The 18,189-nt window shown below is 31.9% G+C and overlaps 1 protein-coding gene across 8 annotated transcripts in view; it reads right to left on the reverse strand.

The window, feature by feature from the left end:
* LOC106883284 (regulating synaptic membrane exocytosis protein 1) overlaps positions 1-18,189 on the reverse strand; it is a 276,467-nt gene that overhangs the window by 116,752 nt on the left and 141,526 nt on the right. For all 8 annotated transcript variants that reach the window (XM_052966022.1, XM_052966021.1, XM_052966023.1 and 5 more), the window contains one exon: positions 11,668-11,747. In XM_052966022.1, the coding sequence (XP_052821982.1) occupies positions 11,668-11,747 (80 nt within the window). The remainder of the gene's footprint in view (positions 1-11,667; positions 11,748-18,189) is intronic.

Genomic DNA, 18,189 nt, shown 5'->3' on the forward strand with positions numbered 1-18,189 from the left:
GTAAGCCAAGTACTTATTCTATCGGTCTCTTTTGCCGAACCACTAAGATACGGGGACGTAAACACACCAGCATCGGTTGTCAAGCGATGTTGGGGGGGACAAACACAGATACACAAACATATACACATACATATATACAATGGGCTTCTTTCGGTTTCCGTCTACCAAATCCACTCACAAGGCTTTGGTCGGCCTGAGGCTATAGTAGAAGACATTTGCCCAAGGTGCCACGCAGTGGGACTGAACCCGGAACTATGTGGTTTGTAAGCAAGCTACTTACCACACAACCACTCTTATGCCTACGTTCATACTTATATTAAAAGCACATTAAGCAGCATTGTATGAAATATATTCATGTACCATCATATATAATATGTTCATTTTTATATACAAAGAGAGGAAGAGAGAGAGAGAGATAGAGAGTGAGGTGTAGACATAGCTGTGTGGCTAAGGTATCAGTTTCTCCACTTCGTGTTAAAAAAGTTAGCTTGGGGTTCAGTCCCATGGAGCACCACTCTGTGCAAGTGTCTTCTGGTATAGCTCTGGACTGACCAATATTTTGTGAATGAATTTGCTAAACAGAAACTGGAAGCCTGTTGTGTACGTGCATATCTATCTATCTATCTATCTATCTATCTATATATATATTATAGTGTGTGTGTGTGTGTGTGTCATTGTGCATGTTACGGTTTCCCTTCCTCGATATCACATGCTAATTGTAAATAAATATCACTGATATTAAGTAGAGCTGTTTGTTTTCAAACTCTAGTGAAAACATGTCTGGACTAGGGGAAAATATTAGTTTTCTTAAAGAATCAATCTACAGTAACTTGCCAAGCTTTTAGCAGTACTCAAAATATTTTTGTGTTAAGATCTAAATTACATACACACACACACACACACACACACACACGCACGCACATGCACACACACACATTCAATGATGAAAGTGATGCATGAGTGCTCAACATATTACATGCAATACAAAACCTTTTGGACCAGACCAACAATGCCAACCATGAAAGTAACAATGTGTAAAATAATGTTGTACTGTCTACAGATATCATCAAATATATTGGTTGTTGTTTAACCCCAGATAAGTCCTGACTGAGCTGACCAGTGATAAGAATCACTTCAGCAGTGACCAACCTTCCTTCATTTCTAAGTGCTAGGAACACAAAACCACATTCTCTGTCATGTCCTTTTCTAAGATGACAGGGTGTAATTTGTGGGAGATCTGGCTGCCATTTCTAACAGTCTAGCAACCATGTAGAGGCTCTCTTATTGGCCCAATGACTTTTTTTTTTTTTGCAATGTGGTACATGTTGAATTACATTCAAGAATTTGTTTATAGTGGATGATATCTGTACGGAAGCCAATCCATTCTTTTTATTTAAATCTTGTATTTGAACTGAGGAAAGGCTAAGCAATTAATACAATAATGGGTGAGTGCAGAACTGAATTTAGTGCATTTATTATTTAGCTATTTGCCAACTATAGAGGCTATGTCACTAAAGAGAGCTAGAAAGAAGAGCAAAAAAATAGGAAATTAAGAAACAAAATTAAAGAAAGATAAAATCTGAATGAGGTTGCAGAGCTGGAAGAAAGTTCATAAAATGATCTCTCCATGAATTTTAGTAGATGTTGATGGTAAATACTTAGAGTTCAGAGAAACATAAATGTGAAGGACACATACATATGATGTTCCAATTGGCCAAGTATATTTTTGTACCAGATTACAAGCTGAATAATAAATGCAATACTGTCTGTAAAGTGGTTGACATTAGGAAGGGCATCCAGCTCTAGAAACCATGGCAAAGCAAATATTTGTGCTCAGTGCAGTCTTCTGGCTTGTTGGTTTCTGTGGAATCGTGCAACCCATGCCAGCATAGAAGACAGACCTTAAAATGATGATGATGATGAGGATACATACATACATACATACATACATATATATATATATAAAGGGTAAGGACTTTGCTTCAGTCATGATTGTACATGGGATTGCACCTAGAAAGTTACAAACTGAGGCACAAGTCTGGGCAATGTTGCTTGTGAAAACCAACCTCTCCTCTCCACGTCACCGGTGTTATCCAAGGGAAAGGCAAAGGCCATTACAGTTTGGCACCAGTGACATTGCAACTCACTTCTACAGCTGAGGAGACTGGAGCAATGTGAAATAAAGTGTCTTACTCAAGAACACAACACAAGGGTAGACCCTGAATCAAACTCACTACCTCATGATTGTGAGCCCAATGCTCTAACCACTGAGCCATGTGCCTTCATTTTGATATATTCATATCAAAGTAATATAATAACATGATTTTGCCATGTATTCACATATGTATACATTGTAATATTTGTAATTGTGAATATTTTTTTCAAATACATTTGAGCTCATTCAAATTCAAAGTATTAAAATATCACAACCAAAATAGAAACTGTGAGATGTTTCTGTTCTAAATGCTGTTCATAATCTAAATGTATACAGCTGATTATTTAAGATACAACCTAATATTAAAGCATTTTTGAATGGTCACTCACTAAATCGTTTTTTACCAAAGTGTATAGCTATAGTCACATAATAAGCCATTTTTATTGAAGTGTAAATTATGGCCACTCATAAAAATCATGTAACTTAATGTATCTAATAATCAATAATAATAATGTGTCTGATAATCAATTATCCTTAGAGCTAGCATGAGTATCACTCACATCTCTGAGTTTTGTCTTTAAAAAACTAAATAATATACCATAGTGGACAACAGTGTGAATGGCTGGGAATCAAGACAAGATAAAAGATGTTGGTCACAATGTCAGTGAATAAGAAAACTCAATCTTTTATAATATATTAAGCTATTTTACATTCTCTCTGAATAAAAATTAGGTATGAATTGACTGATAGGATCTGAGCCATGTATCTATTGCTAGTTAAGTGACCACATTAAAAATTAAATTATGGATCACCTGTTATTTTCGCTCCTTAAATTACATACTACAATGTTTTTTTATCTGATATTTTAACTGAACAATTTATCACTAACAGAAAGATGATACTTTACTAATGTCCAATACAGCAAAGGGTCTCACTTGTGGTTAATGTTTGCAATAAGAAACAACTCCATTAACAGCAAAAATTTTGATGTAAATGATGTTAGATATTATCAGTACCCAACAGACTCTCTGATAGTTCTTGATCCCCATATCTATCAACTTGCCAGAAAGAAGGAATGATAGGAATCTCTAGTATAATCAGCTGTAACATGGATGTCTAGCAAAAGACAAATACATGACTTCAAGCCTCATTAGTCGGCTGCTTGATCCTTTTTGTCACAAATTCATACTTAAAATGCCTAATATCCAAAGTTTCTATTTTCCAACTTTCTTAATCACCTCCACCTTATCGTATATATATATTGACATTTTTCAAAACTGTTAATGACATAAATATTCCATTCTTATTTTTACCATTTATATTAATATTTCCACACTTGTGTTAGTTGAATGGGTGCTGAAAATTTGGGTCTGTGCCTATTGTTGCTGAAATTATTTTTATAGCTGGATATCCTATAATAGTCAGAGTGGAACTAGTTGACAGCCAGTCAAACTGAAGCAAGCAGAATCTGTGCATTGCTCAGGGGCACAATACATTATATTTTCTGTCAAGAAGATTAAATCTTTATTGATCTGTTTTTCAGAAATAGCAGGGAGTTAAAATTCTCAGAAAATTTTACTTAGGAAGTAAATTTATAGATGTAATGCAATTCTCAAAATACATAAAAAAAAATAGTTAGAACTAATGTTTTCCCCATATACATACCTATATATAAATACACACATAAAGGAAATATTTGATTTTCAATTTCAGATGAACCAATTTATAGATTAAGCACGAGTGCTGTGAAAAATTGTGATAATAATGACACAGCTCCATAGAATAGCGTGCAGAGTTGAACAACAAGTGAAAGATACTGGCAAGCTATGGTGAACAGCTTTCCATCTAGAACATAAGATGTATATATATATATATATATATATATATATATATATATATATATATGTAAAAAAAAAATTAACAGAAAAGCACTAGTCTACTGTGAGAGATTTTAACACTTCATTTGAATGAATCCAGTGTCGAACTTCTTACTGCATCTAACTATAAACTTAGATAATAAAATACCAAAGGCTCTTTGTTTTGGTAAATAATTCATCATCTGAAGAACTTTGAGAACATTTTAAGCTATGTGAGCCCATTTTTTAAAACTTATGTTATAAGGTAAAAACAGAATGTCATGCTAAATCTTTCAACTATGAAGTGTATTAAATGGTGTATATTTATTACAGTGGATCTTATTAATATATATTCTAAAGTTAGTGTAAGCTGCATTTATTTTGATGCATTCCTTCTGTTTATAGTTTTCAGTTTTGATACAATTTAATATTTTCTCCAGCAAAGATGATGATATTCAAAACCAAATAGTCTAGAAGGTTTTGCATCCAAAAGTGATTATACACAAACTTTTATATTAATAATAGAAAAGAATGAAGGAATTTAAATACATAAGTCTATCAAATTCTATTCCACTAAATTTTAAAAAATAATCTGATTAAAATACATTTATTTTATAGCATTTTCATGAACAAGTGATTATGTTCAGTATTTATTTTTAACTCTTAGAATATTATTATAATCTTTTATGAAGTTTAATAATTATAGTAAGAATATGAGAATCGTTTAATTAAGTTAGACTGAGATTGAACTTGTGCAAATATTGAGTTGGCTTAATTCTCTAATGGTTCATAAAAAAAACTAACAACAATGGCACTCAATAATTATAGTTATATTATTGTTAACATTATACTTATATTATTCTATTATAGCTAACAAATAAGTACTTATTTCATACTTTATAGTTATGTATCAATCAAAATTGTAAAATGTAAATGAATGGATGTACATATGTAACACAAAAATAGCTCCACTAAAACAACTATTGTGAGTGAAATGAAAAGTTTAGACTATTAATTTGAAAACACAGGAGAATTAAAGATAATTTTGGATAATGCTAGACTCTGTTAAACCATTTAAAGCCCTAAAGAAGTTTATCATATTTTTTCAAAGATATAACACAAAAGGTTGCTAGAAATGAAACTGATAAGAAAAAGAACTGCTCAACACTTACTCTAATAAATTAGAAAATTACTAATTTTAAATCTTACAACGAGAGATATTCAGTAACAGTACTTTGGAGCTGGCAAAAATCTTTACTCCAAAGTACTGTTGCTGAATACTTACTCTAATATTTTCTTAAAAAATAATTAACTGACAACAATTCATTCTCTGCTATTTTGATTCTGTTGTAAAAGATTTTACTAAACCAAGGAAATAATCATCCACAAAATACGCTTATTATTTTTACATCCATTTTTTATGTTTTCAGGGATTGAATATTTTTCTTTTTTTTTTTTCACTTTATAAGTAGAAAGTGAAATATATTTTATATCAAGTAGGAGTGGCTGTGTGGTAAGTAGCATGCTTACCATCCACATGGTTCTGGGTTCAGTCCCACTGTGTGGCACCTTGGGCAAGTGTCTTCTACTATAGCTTTGGGCCGACCAAAGCCTTGTGAGTGGATTTGGTAGATGGAAACTGAAAGAAGTCCGTCGTATATATGTATATATATATATATATATATATATGTATGTGTCTGTGTTTGTCCCCCCCAACATCGCTTGACAACCGATGCTGGTGTGTTTACGTCCCCGTAACTTAGCGGTTCGGCAAAAGAGACCGATAGAATAAGTACCAGGCTTACAAAGAATAAGTCCTGGGGTCGATTTGCTCGACTAAAGGCAGTGCTCCAGCATGGCCACAATCAAATGACTGAAACAAGTAAAAGAGTAAAAGGGTAAGTAGGCAAACTGGAGCAAGCAATAATATGCTTTGCAATAACTTTTACTCTAAGATTTAAGTCCCTGACTATGTGGTTAACAGCAAAACAGTATCGCAGTAATTGTGCCTTCATCACTTCAACTGTTAAAGTGAACTGTAATACATGAAGTAATGAAGATTACCTACAAGAATTAGGATTAATTACATAACTCAGACATTCTACAAACATAAATGATAATCTACTTAATATGAATGTATTGTACGAACACTATAATGCTGCAGGCCTGAAGTGAGCATCTTGTAGAATGGTAAGCATTGAAAGGGATACTTAAAAGCACAGAAATATCAGTAGTTCTCTCAAATATCAGGTGCCCTCTCAAGACAAATACCAAAGTATTACAGCATTCTTACAAAACATCCATGTTAAGTATGATGCAAAAGTTGCTATTCAGTAATAATACGACTTCTATTGCTAATATGTAATAAATGATAATGTTTGGATAATTTACATCATATTTATTCTAAAGAATTTTCTAAAATATTATAAAATATTTTGAAATCATTCTGTATTTTAATGCAATAAAATATTTTATAGTTTTTGTATTTTATTTCATGCCAGCTTTTTCATGTTTGTGTAAATTGTAATTCAGAAATTTGCATTGATTTTATAGCTTAGTGTCCCTTTCAATGTTTACCATTCTAAAATGGAGAGTAAAACCTTTATATTCACTAGGCTGATTGAGGCAAATAGAGGGGTGTAAGATTATTTCATTCAAATAAAATGCCAAAACCACTACCTCGCTTGATTGAAAAAGCAGGTTGCATGTATATGTATGTGTATGTGCATGGCTGTGCACAAGAACAAAATAGCCACTTTCTGTTACAATACAAAAGCAAAACAGCTTCAAGCAAGATAGGTTCTTACATGAATGACAAGAAAATATCTGATTAGAAGCTAGGTTGTATTGGCAATTATTTCCTATACCCTCTATAAAGTTACCCTTCACTTTACTAATGGCTGTCAGTCAATAACAATAATTTTGGGACCAGGAAAGCTGTGACTGTTAAACTTTTATCCAAATTGTCTATTGTGAAACAACTGAATTTTAAACTGAATGGAAACAAGTATTTCATTTTAAAAAAAGTATTTGTGACTACTTGAGAATAAGCTTTAAATAAATTTACATAGAAATATTGTCATAAAATTTTGATGTAAATATAGTTTGCTTTGTAGGCCTGAAAAAAGCACATGATTGTATGGACAGTCTATAATGTTAGAGTGAAAAAGTAGAATCTGAGAAAACTGGTGATAGTCTGCATCAGCAAATAACAAGTTTAATAAATTATAGTTTATTAAGAAAAAATAAAAGGAATCTTTAATCTCTCAGGCAGGACCCTTCATTAATTCATCTTTCATAGATGAAGGATCCTCCTAAAACATTAAATTTCTTCTCTTTGTCATGGAGGATTACTCTGTTATATTTAATATAAAATTGTTAAAGTAATGTTATTGTTAGTAATATAACTTGTATGTGTTAGTTATACTAGTTGAGGGTGTGAAGCAGTATCTAACTATTTAAAAATAGTTTATTTTTCTATGTAAAATAATTCAAGTAATTTCACATAATGGACTTCATGTACAAATTTATTTGTTTGCCATGTCAGAGAGGTTAAAGGAATTAAGATGTGAATCAATACTCTTACAGGACTTTTACTAAAATGAGGAAATATATAACTATCAAAATGTGGTAAGCTAATACTTTAGACCCTGAGATAGATTCTGTTTTCTTTATACATATTTTTAATAAGATTCTAATTGATATTTTACAGAGCATGAACAAACTATAAAACACTATGTAAAATTAATGTTATTATTCTAGATGAAATGTAAGCTACTATTCTTGAAACAGATGTCAATTTATATATAAGCAAGCTTGCTTCTGTAATATCTGTCATAATACCTCATATACAGTTGAAAGAAAGATACAAAATGTCTACATGAATCACAAACATATAGTTGCTGCTTTGCCCTAGATTCATTGACAGTTTAGTAGATGAAAGACTTATCTCTTCTGAATAGGATACCACTCTAACATGAACAGAAGATCCTAGAATAACATCTAGATGCCACTTTGTAGTTGCTTGTGTTGCTATAGATAGCATTCAAATCTCCCTCAAATTACACTCTACCATCTGAATGAAAGATACACTGGACAATATAATCCAATATATCTCTTTGTACTTTAGAAAAAGAAAAGTTAGTCATGGTTGGAATATCTGTGATTATAGGTCTGCTTGGTAAGGACCTAAACAACAATATTTCTGTGAACTATGCTCTTTAGAATTAAATGTCCTCTTAGAGACAATGAATAGTTCAGTGGCCTTGAGCTCACAAAACCAGAGCTGATCATTCAATATTTTCTCCTCAGAAAATTTCTGAAAAGAACAAATTCAGTTTAATATCTAATAATATAAAGCAATCAAACTTGGCTTATTGTTTTATTAGTACTACCTATGTTAGTAGCAAAGTTAAGTCTTTTCTCTTATAAGTTATTCCTAAAAATATGCTTTAAATTTAGTTTAGAAATTTGCTTCCTAAATATGTGAATTTGGGTTCAGTCCCACTGTGTGGCACCTTGGGCAATCATCTAGTAAATTACCCTGGGCCAAACAAAAACTTGTGAGTGGATTTGGTAAGCAGAAAAACTGAAAGAAGTGTGTGTATGTGTGTGTGTATGTCTGTGTGTGCACACATACATGTGCACATGTGTGTGTTCACTTGTTTTGATATTACATGATGATTGTAAATGAACATTGCTGTCATACAAGCAATGTTGTTCATCTTTAGTCTTCATGGAAAACATATCTGGCCATGCAAAATACTACCCTGGTTAGAAACAGCGAGGGTTGGCAACAAGAATGGTGCTCAACCATAGAAAATTTGCCTCAACAAATTCCAAACGACGCATACAAATATGGAAAAGTGGATGTTAAATGATGATGGTGACTATATTTAGAAGTTTAAATATTTATATTTGAATTTGATACAACTATTCACTGAATATGCTTTACTATGGAGTGTTGTTCAAATCTGGATATGCGCAGGTCTTTTGATTATTGCAAAATATAATAATAAAAAAAAATATACGTATGATTGCTAAGCCTTTCCCCCCTAAGACCCTTCAGCTTGTACCCCCTCATCATGTATCTGTTATGTGTAACTTATTTTGAAGCTTTCTTAGAGTTTCATCTTCAATAATTGTTGGTTCTACTTGAACTGATCAGCTGCACTCATTCTATTTTCAACACCTATGTTATTTTTCTTCCAAGACCATAAATTACTAATGCAACCTTTTATTCTGAGGGATTCAATCCTATAGAACTTCCACTCTTTCAATATATTATGATCTTTCAAATTATAGAGTAATCAAGATGATCTTACACCTCACTTCTCAAATGTTTTATTCCACAAAAGACAAGTCTATCTACAGTAAAGAATATTATTTCACTTGATTGTAGAAGACAAATTATTAATTAAATGCAGTTTTGTAATGTTTTGACTGTCTACACTTTCATAAAGGAAAATTATTTTAAAAAGAATGGGTAGATTCTTATTTTATAAGCAAATTTTATAACCTGCTAGCATTAACATAAAATAGTGTCAACTTAACAGAGGCATGTTGTACATTCTTTAATCTCAAAATATACCAATACTAATAGAAAGCAAAATGTTATACACAATTAGTAATTAAAAATATTTTAAATCTGAATCATACTAGAAAGAGATTAGCTAAATAACAGTATTTGATAGGTATCATGCTAGAAATTTAAATTGAACTCCTAAAATATTTTCACTAAAGCACATTTAATAAAGCTATGTTTCACAAAGATGGAATCACTGAGTTTGCAATTAAAATGCTTATAACCAAACTTTCTCTTTAAAAACAAACTTTTAACAACCAATTGATTTCATGAAAAGGGAAAAAAATCCAAATGAAGTGAGCATTTAGCTACAAAGTAAACTAGTGCCTTTCTAGCCATTCCTGAATACTTCTGCATTGTTCTACCTTGGCATGATCTTCATAAATTGTCTGATTACTACTGGACAAACCAGTGTCAATGCCGGAATCTTTTATTAGAGTTGGTTCAGAGCTTCCACTCTCTGTGTCCTCTGTGCTCTGACTTTCCCCAAGTAAACCAATATGTCGTTTAAATTTTGGCTGCTGCATGACAAGCTTAGAATTGGTACTGCAAACAGCACCACTGCTGACACTTGTTGCGTGAGATACACTTGCAGGAGGCCAACTGCCACTACATGACACACTTGCAGATACACGACTATGATATTGAGCTCCCAATGCAGTGGCAGCAGCAACACCTTCTGGTTCCCCTAAAATACAAACAAAGAAAACAAGGACTAACAAAGGATTTAAAGCAAAATCAAGCTGAACAGATGGCTATATGACTGGTAAGTTGGTTGATTGACCATCTTGGCTGCATACAGCTGCCATGCTCATTCAATTTGTTTATGCTCTGCCAACAAGTTTCTGACCAGTAGAACAATTTCTATCAATGATACGTTACTCAAATCAAAATCCAATATTACGAAAGTAAAAATATAATTAAGGTTGTATAAAAGGCTGATTTATTAGTTTTTCATTGATTGCATTCACAATCGTCAATATTCTCCTGACCGAAGGATCACTCTTGAAGGAAGATAAAGGCAGGGAGAGGAGGGAGGTGAAAAGGTATAAGGAGAAAAATGAAAGTTGTATAGATATTATAGATAATAACTTTAAAGATAAATCCAAATAAACAATTGCCCTTTCCACACTATATATTTACCTTACTTTTACAATAGAATGCTTACTTTTTATATTGATTAGTTTTGGATGAAGTGCTTACTTGGAGATTTTACCAAGTATTTTCACAACAGGATATTCTTCTTAAGACTATCCCCTTTTCATGAAAGGAAACATTTTATTACTTTAAGTTAAGGTTTAATGACACTAATGATAGAATACAATGATAGGATGACACTAATGATAGAATACATTTTAAGATCTGGGACAATCATAAATGGTTTAGCTTCCTGTACTATGATCTAGTTTGACCAGTGGAAATAACATCCCAGTCTTGAAACTATGCAAAATATGAAACTGTTAGTCAATTTATATTCTATTCATATAAATATATATTGGTGTGTTGAGAAGTGTGCTTACAACTGGAACTGATCTGTTCTGTAAAATTTAGAAATAATAACATAAAATAGTAGTCTCATAATGCTTATTAAAAGAAGCAATGTAGGCAGATTAAATAAATTCTTTGTTTTATAATATATAGGTGACATAAAACAGAAAGAAAGAGAGACAGCAGGGATGGGGGGGGGGGAGGAAGGAAAAAGATATTTTTGTAATGTAATAAACCATTCGTTGCTGTGTAAAGAGAGTAAAGAAAAATGAACAAAAGATTAATTATAATGTGATTCAGCCTTTTCTTTTAAGAAAATGAAGCAAGAAGATAATAGTGGGCAATTATCTTCTTTTCCTTTTTTTTATCTTTTGTAAAGAAATAAATTTTTATCAATGATGATATGATATAATTGTAATTTCGTTAAATTTTATGTTTAACTACTGGTCATAAAACTTGTCATCTACTCCTGTGCAAAACCATCAATAACTGACACACTACATAAAAATTCAAATAAATCTGATTTTCAAGTTTGATTTGTTTGCAACAGCCAGTAGATGGCAGTATGCATGCACATAACTCACCGATAGAAATTTTTTGATCTTAGCAGCAAGTATCTCATCCTTTTTCCAATGATCATCAGAAGTCAAGGCTTCAAAATCTCCTGGTAACAATGGAAACAGCATTTACATTACATCAAAATTAAAAGTTATCAATAAACCAAACAAACATTGATGCTGGGAGAATACATAAACAGTTGAAATAGAAAAAAATTTGGAAGTAAAATTGGTTTCATACAAAATAGAAGTTACACACATATATAAAGATTATTCATTCATGGTATCAGAAATAGTTTATTTCAAATACATAAACACATCCAGAGTTCTAAAACCAAAGCAGAGGCAAAGATATTAATCTAAAACCTCATCATTTTAGCCACTCCAGATATGATTAGAATTTGAAGAATCCAAGACAAGGAGTTAAGTTGACTAAGACTGATAAACTCTGAACCATGAAGTACAGATTCTGGTTGTCTGCTGCTGATCTAAGTTGAAAAATCATTAAAACAATAACATTGAAAGTTTTAAAAAATATATATAAAGAATGTTTTCATGAAAATATATTAACAAACTAAAAGAAATTATTTCAAATACAAAATCATTATAAGATTAAGACTAAATCTAATTAAAAGGAGTGTATTTTATTGAAGTAATTTATATTATATAAAGTACAATATTACTTTTTATGATCAAGAAAGGATTCTAAGGTTTTTGTACAAGCATGAGCATTAGAAAAATGCCACAACTTAACTTCTGAATACCCATGATTTCTTTTGCAATATTAACACCTAATGTCTCATTAAAGAGAAATTATGTTGTGTGACAATAATTTCCCAGTGAACTAACATACAGTCCTGTTAAGGTTTGTGTTTGAAATTTTTTTTTGCCTATTTCCAAAGAAAGCATGATTGTCATACTTTCAAGTATATCTAACAAAAAATATCTAATTAAGAAACTATCATCAATGTACTTCATTGTTATCTAATTAAGAATTTGCTTTCTCTTCCTATTTTACCTCATTTAATTAGCGTTGATGAAATATATCAAGCAATGATTGTGTGGAATATCTACTAGAAAACTTGATGCTTTTATGACCAATGGTAAAAAAGATACTGCATATCTTTCCAAAATGGATATATGTTCATTATTATATTATATCACTTTATGTCATAAATAGCTAAGGATAAATAACTTATTGACAATTTTGGTTCCCCATAGATACTAATTTTATGACATTTTAAAATTCATAATGAGATACATAAAATGAGCATTTAAATAATCAAAATAATTTTATATGAAAATATTAATGCACACATTATGTATATATATATAACTAAATTTATTCTTTATAATGTTCAAATATGAAAACCAAGGATGAATTTATTGGAATTCATTGATATAGTTCAACTAAAAGCAAATATCAATATTTAGTATATCTTTCAATAGTTCTCTCACAGATTGCCACAAAATATGGTTGTTGACATAAAGTATTCAGCTAACATATTATTTGAAACTATTTAGTTAAAATAATATCTAATAGTTATCAAATTTTGTCAACAAAGTTTTTTGGTTAAATTTTAATAAATCTTAAACCTGCAAAGTTTTCTAATTTTTTTTTTCAGTCATTCTTCGGATCACTTAATTTAGTTTGCATGACTTGCAGTTAGGGGAAGTCATTAGAACAAAAAATTTTTTTTGAAATTCTTTAGTCTGGAATTAGTACCAGAGAAAGTTACCAGTAAAACGTACTCTAAGAATAAAAAATATCAAGAATTAATTAAAAGCAAATGTAATAGTAAGAGAAAGACAGAAAGAAAATGTACATGTCCAGTTAAGAAAAGCAAATATATACATTAATAAATATAATTCCCAAAGAGATTGTTGAAGTTAAGAAGTGTAAGGACAGTGAATGTGAAAAAAAAAAAAAAAGGAAAGAAAAACAAATGGAAAACAGTGATTTGTAAGATTGAGTGAAGAAATCTGTCATCAGTGCAAAAACAAAAGAAAATGATAAAATGATAGCGATAAATATAACACAGGTTACAATGAGAGTAGTGAAAATATAACACAGGTGATAAAGAGAGTGGTAGGAATATAATAGTGGTGACATGGAGAGTGGTGTAAATATAACACAGGTGACAAGAAGAATTGTGTGACGTAACACAGGTGACAAGGAGAGTGGTTAACACAGGTGACATGGAAAGTGAAGTAAATATAACACAGGTGACAAAGAAAATGGTGTAAATATAACACAAGTGATAAAGAGGGCAGATATAATGTGTGAGGTAAACAGTTAAAAAGAAATAACAAGAATAAATTGAAAAAAAACACCCCAAAATTACAAAAAGAAAACAACCCAGTGAAATGAAATACAAACTGCCAGTGAGAGAAAGCAGTCAGGAATTTATTAATATGATCAAACATTAAGGTTAGAGTTATGCTACACTAACAGATTAAATTTAATTTCAATAAAATCATTTAAAGTTTTGCAGAAGTCCCTGAACGTTTATATATTATTTCAGGTTGATTCTAACTTATATTAGAATGGTTGGCTACTCAGTCCTTTTAGTGAATTTTAAACTCATTTGGCTATCAATTAGATTGAATGAAGAGTACCAAGAAATCTAACTATCACTGAGAGTCAAAGAGACTTCAGCATTAAAAGCAACACTATGAAGGCAGCATATGATGTTTGTGGATATATAACAGCAAGATATAAAGCTCTGAATGAATATATGTAATAATTTAATGAAATAATGATAGAAAATAAATTTATTGATACAAAAGGCATTAGGAGAATATGCTATGCTCATTGAAACAGAAAAAAAAAACCTATGTAGCTTTAGAAGCTTAAACATAAGTAATTCTAAAAAAAAAAAAAAAATGCTTAGAAAGAGATGGTCTCTGTCTAAAGATTTCTGCTGCTCTTTAAGTGTTAAGAATATGTAGGAAGTAAGGGTACAAAAAAAAAAAGAAAAAAAAAAAGAAAACTATTATTCTAACAAAATTGTCTCAGGAAGAAAACAGGATGTTTTGCTGAATAAAACTAAAATGTCAAAAGCCATCTTATTCACAGAATCCACCTGACATTATATTTTTAATTGGAAGACTATATCTAACTGCAGGTTCATTTCTTGTGCATGTAGTTGAATGTAAAAGTTGAACAGAAATGAAACAAAAGAAGCCATTCAAGCAGAGATAGCAGTGCATACATGCTAATTTGAAAATGATAGTGCAATATAATTAAGATAACTTTATGTTGACAGTAAATGAAAATGACGGTGTGTTTATAGTGGCATTAAACTGAAGGTGTGCTTGTAATGTTAATAAAACAGTCCAGCTTTTGTGGTATTGCAATAAAAACATACATTGTTTGTTTCCATAGATTTTGAAAATAGTTAACAGGAGCAGGCATGGCAGTGTGGTTAAAAAGTTCATTTTGTAACCATGTGATCCCACTGCACAGTACCTCAAGTGAGTGCCTTATAGGCTAACCTCAGGCTGACTATTGCCTTCTGAGTTTAATTTGGTAGATGGAAACTGCCTGGAAGCTATATATGTTACTAAAAGGAGGTAGCTCTAATATAGAATAACTTAACTCTGAAGAGATCAATAAAATAAGCCACAGACTAATTATCGGGTCAATGCAGCTGACTAAATCATTGTAAGCATGGTTGCAATTAAGATGAAATAAAGAAAATAAGCTAAGTATAGTTCATGTGTGAAAGACTGTACCTCAATAGCCTTACTTCAGGTGATGATAGTGAAAGAATGAAGAGAAACATGATGGTGACTAGTCATGATGATAAACTACATTTTTATATTACTTCACTCATGAATGGCAGTTTATCAGAAGCATTTTTCAGGTTTCTACATTTATTCAACTATCATATTTTTTAAGTACTAAATTACAACAATAGACAATTTCTTTATATTTAATTTCTATAAACCATCAGCTAATGAAAACTTCAACCAATATTTTTCAAAGATATGAAGGAAGAAAGCCTACTTTAAAACTGTTTTCTTTAAATACAAATTATATTCTTTTTATATCAAGCATTGTTTTTATTCTCTAAAAGTCCTGACCAATTTGTTTTTCCCAAACTATTTTTTGTTGGGCAATCTAAGGAAAAAAGAGAAAGTCTACAGAGGGCCATGCAGTCTACAAAATGGGAGGATAGAAATTAGTGAGCAATGTAACTGTACTCAGCATTCAACTTGAGTTAATTTACAAACTGGAAGTGAAAATATGATTAATAAAGAATTCCAGGTAATTCTGATCTGGAGAAAGATTGGGAAAATGCATAGTATATAGTACAGGGAAGTGAATTCAGAAAGTCTTTTGTGATGAAACGAAATGAGCTAAGGTACTGGTGAAGATTGAGAAACATGTTCAGAGAAGCAAGATTGTTGCTATAGTGGTAGAAAATATAAAAAATGTAATATTGTTCAATTGAAGACAGTACATGTAAGGTGTTGATCAGTATACTTCATCATTATTATTTAAGGTATGTGTGTATGTGTGTGTTTATGTCTCCATGTATGTGTGTGTGTGTCTGTTAATGCATGCATATGTCTCAGCAGGTATGCATTTGAGTATCATATAAATATGTAAATGATGCTTTAGAGTAGGAAATATTTAATTCTGTAAAGGTTGTTGACCAACCAGCACCAAAGTATTTATTTCTGAAGAAGAAACTCAATCTCTTGCATGCAATCTTAGCCACAGAAAGGATTTGAGATCCTCATGGAAAAATTATTGAAGATTGTTTGAGATGGTAGATCTAACACTGAGTCACATAGTTCTGGTGGGAAGTGAGTGAGAGGTTTTGTGGCTGTTAATGTTTTGGTACTGTTTTAGGATACTAAATTGTTAAGTTACTGTTTCAGAATATTTTCATGAAGAACATGCAAGTTAGGTGAGAAACATTGATTTAATTCATGGATAAAGATTGGATTGAAGTTGCACTAAAGGAGTGTGAGCCGTATCACTTGTATAAGAGTAAACATTATTGGAGGTGGCGGTGAGATGGTCATTAATGGAGCACAGGAAAAGAATTGGAATAATGACTGAGGCATATGAAACAGCTAAATAGAATGGGGATTACAGAAAACCTGACAATGAAGCAATTTTCCAGGAAACTTCTATTCAGATTTAAATCATAGAAAATCTAGAGGTAGTAAACCTTGCCAGAAGGTCCTTATAACAACCATACTAGAAAGGTTTCCTTGTGAAAACATTGCTGATGCCCTCAATATGAGAGTTTTTATGAGAAAAGGGCCACTGGTACATGTAGGTCCTAAGTATCTGGCTTTGTGGCACCATTTACTAATAGTTCACACCTCAAGGATAATTTCTAATGTCTGCAGTAATTAAGTTAATTTTTTAAAGAGATGTTTTGATATTCCTCATTGGAAAATAGTCTTACAAATAACTGAATTATACCTATTTTAATTTATTGAGAAATTAGAGATCAATAAGAAACTGAAGAAACAACAAACTGTAACTGATAGGACATGCTTTCATCATACATTGTATGTTAAATAAAATCTATACCTTTCCAACTATTTTACATACTACAATATTTATACTTAATATAGTATTAACACACACGACCACGCCACCTCACTATATGTTTATCAATCCATATTCATCTTAAAACAAAATTTACGTGGAAGAGGTAGGCCCAGGAAGACCTGGGCTGAGGTGGTGAGGCAAGACCTTCGTACATTGGGCCTCACCGAGGCGATGACTACGGACCGAGACCTTTGGAAATGGGCTGTGCGTGAGAAGACCCGGCAAGCCAAGTAAGATCGTTGCCAGTGCCCCTGGACTGGTTCTTGTGCGGGTGGCACATGAGATGCACCATTTTGAGCGTGGCCGTTGCCAGTACCGCCTGACTGGCTCCTGTAGGATTTTCGAGCGAGATCGTTGCCAGTGCCCCTGGACTGGCTTGTGCGGGTGGCACATAAAAGACACCATTTCGAGCGTGGCCGTTTTCGTGCGGGTGACACGTAAAAGCACCCACTACACTCTCTGAGTGGTTGGCGTTAGGAAGGGCATCCAGCTGTAGAAACTCTGCCAAATCAGACTGGAGCCTGGTGTTGCCATCCGGTTTCACCAGTCCTCAGTCAAATCGTCCAACCCATGCTAGCATGGAAAGCGGACGTTAAACGATGATGATGATGATGATGATGGATACTGAATTTTAACTAAATGAAATCAATAGAATTTCACTCTCTTCAAGAAAATGCATTCACATATAACATTTAATAGTTATCTAGTTGTATAAGCTGATGGATTAGTTTTATAGTTATGGAATTAATTCTATGTCAAAAAGAAAAATGGTACAATTAGTATGTGATAAAATGTTATATTTAAATGTTTTACAAATACATGCATGACACTGGAATTTTTATGAGGCAGTCACAAATAATACAGATGAAGGTTACAGTATAGTTGATAGAATCATGCTAACAGCAGGTCTTGAGAACTGTCCCAATTGGATAATGAGAAATGTCATTTCATTATGAAACAATATTGCA

The sequence above is a fragment of the Octopus bimaculoides genome, chromosome 3, assembly GCF_001194135.2.
Source record: "Octopus bimaculoides isolate UCB-OBI-ISO-001 chromosome 3, ASM119413v2, whole genome shotgun sequence".
NCBI classification, from domain to species: domain Eukaryota; kingdom Metazoa; phylum Mollusca; class Cephalopoda; order Octopoda; family Octopodidae; genus Octopus; species Octopus bimaculoides.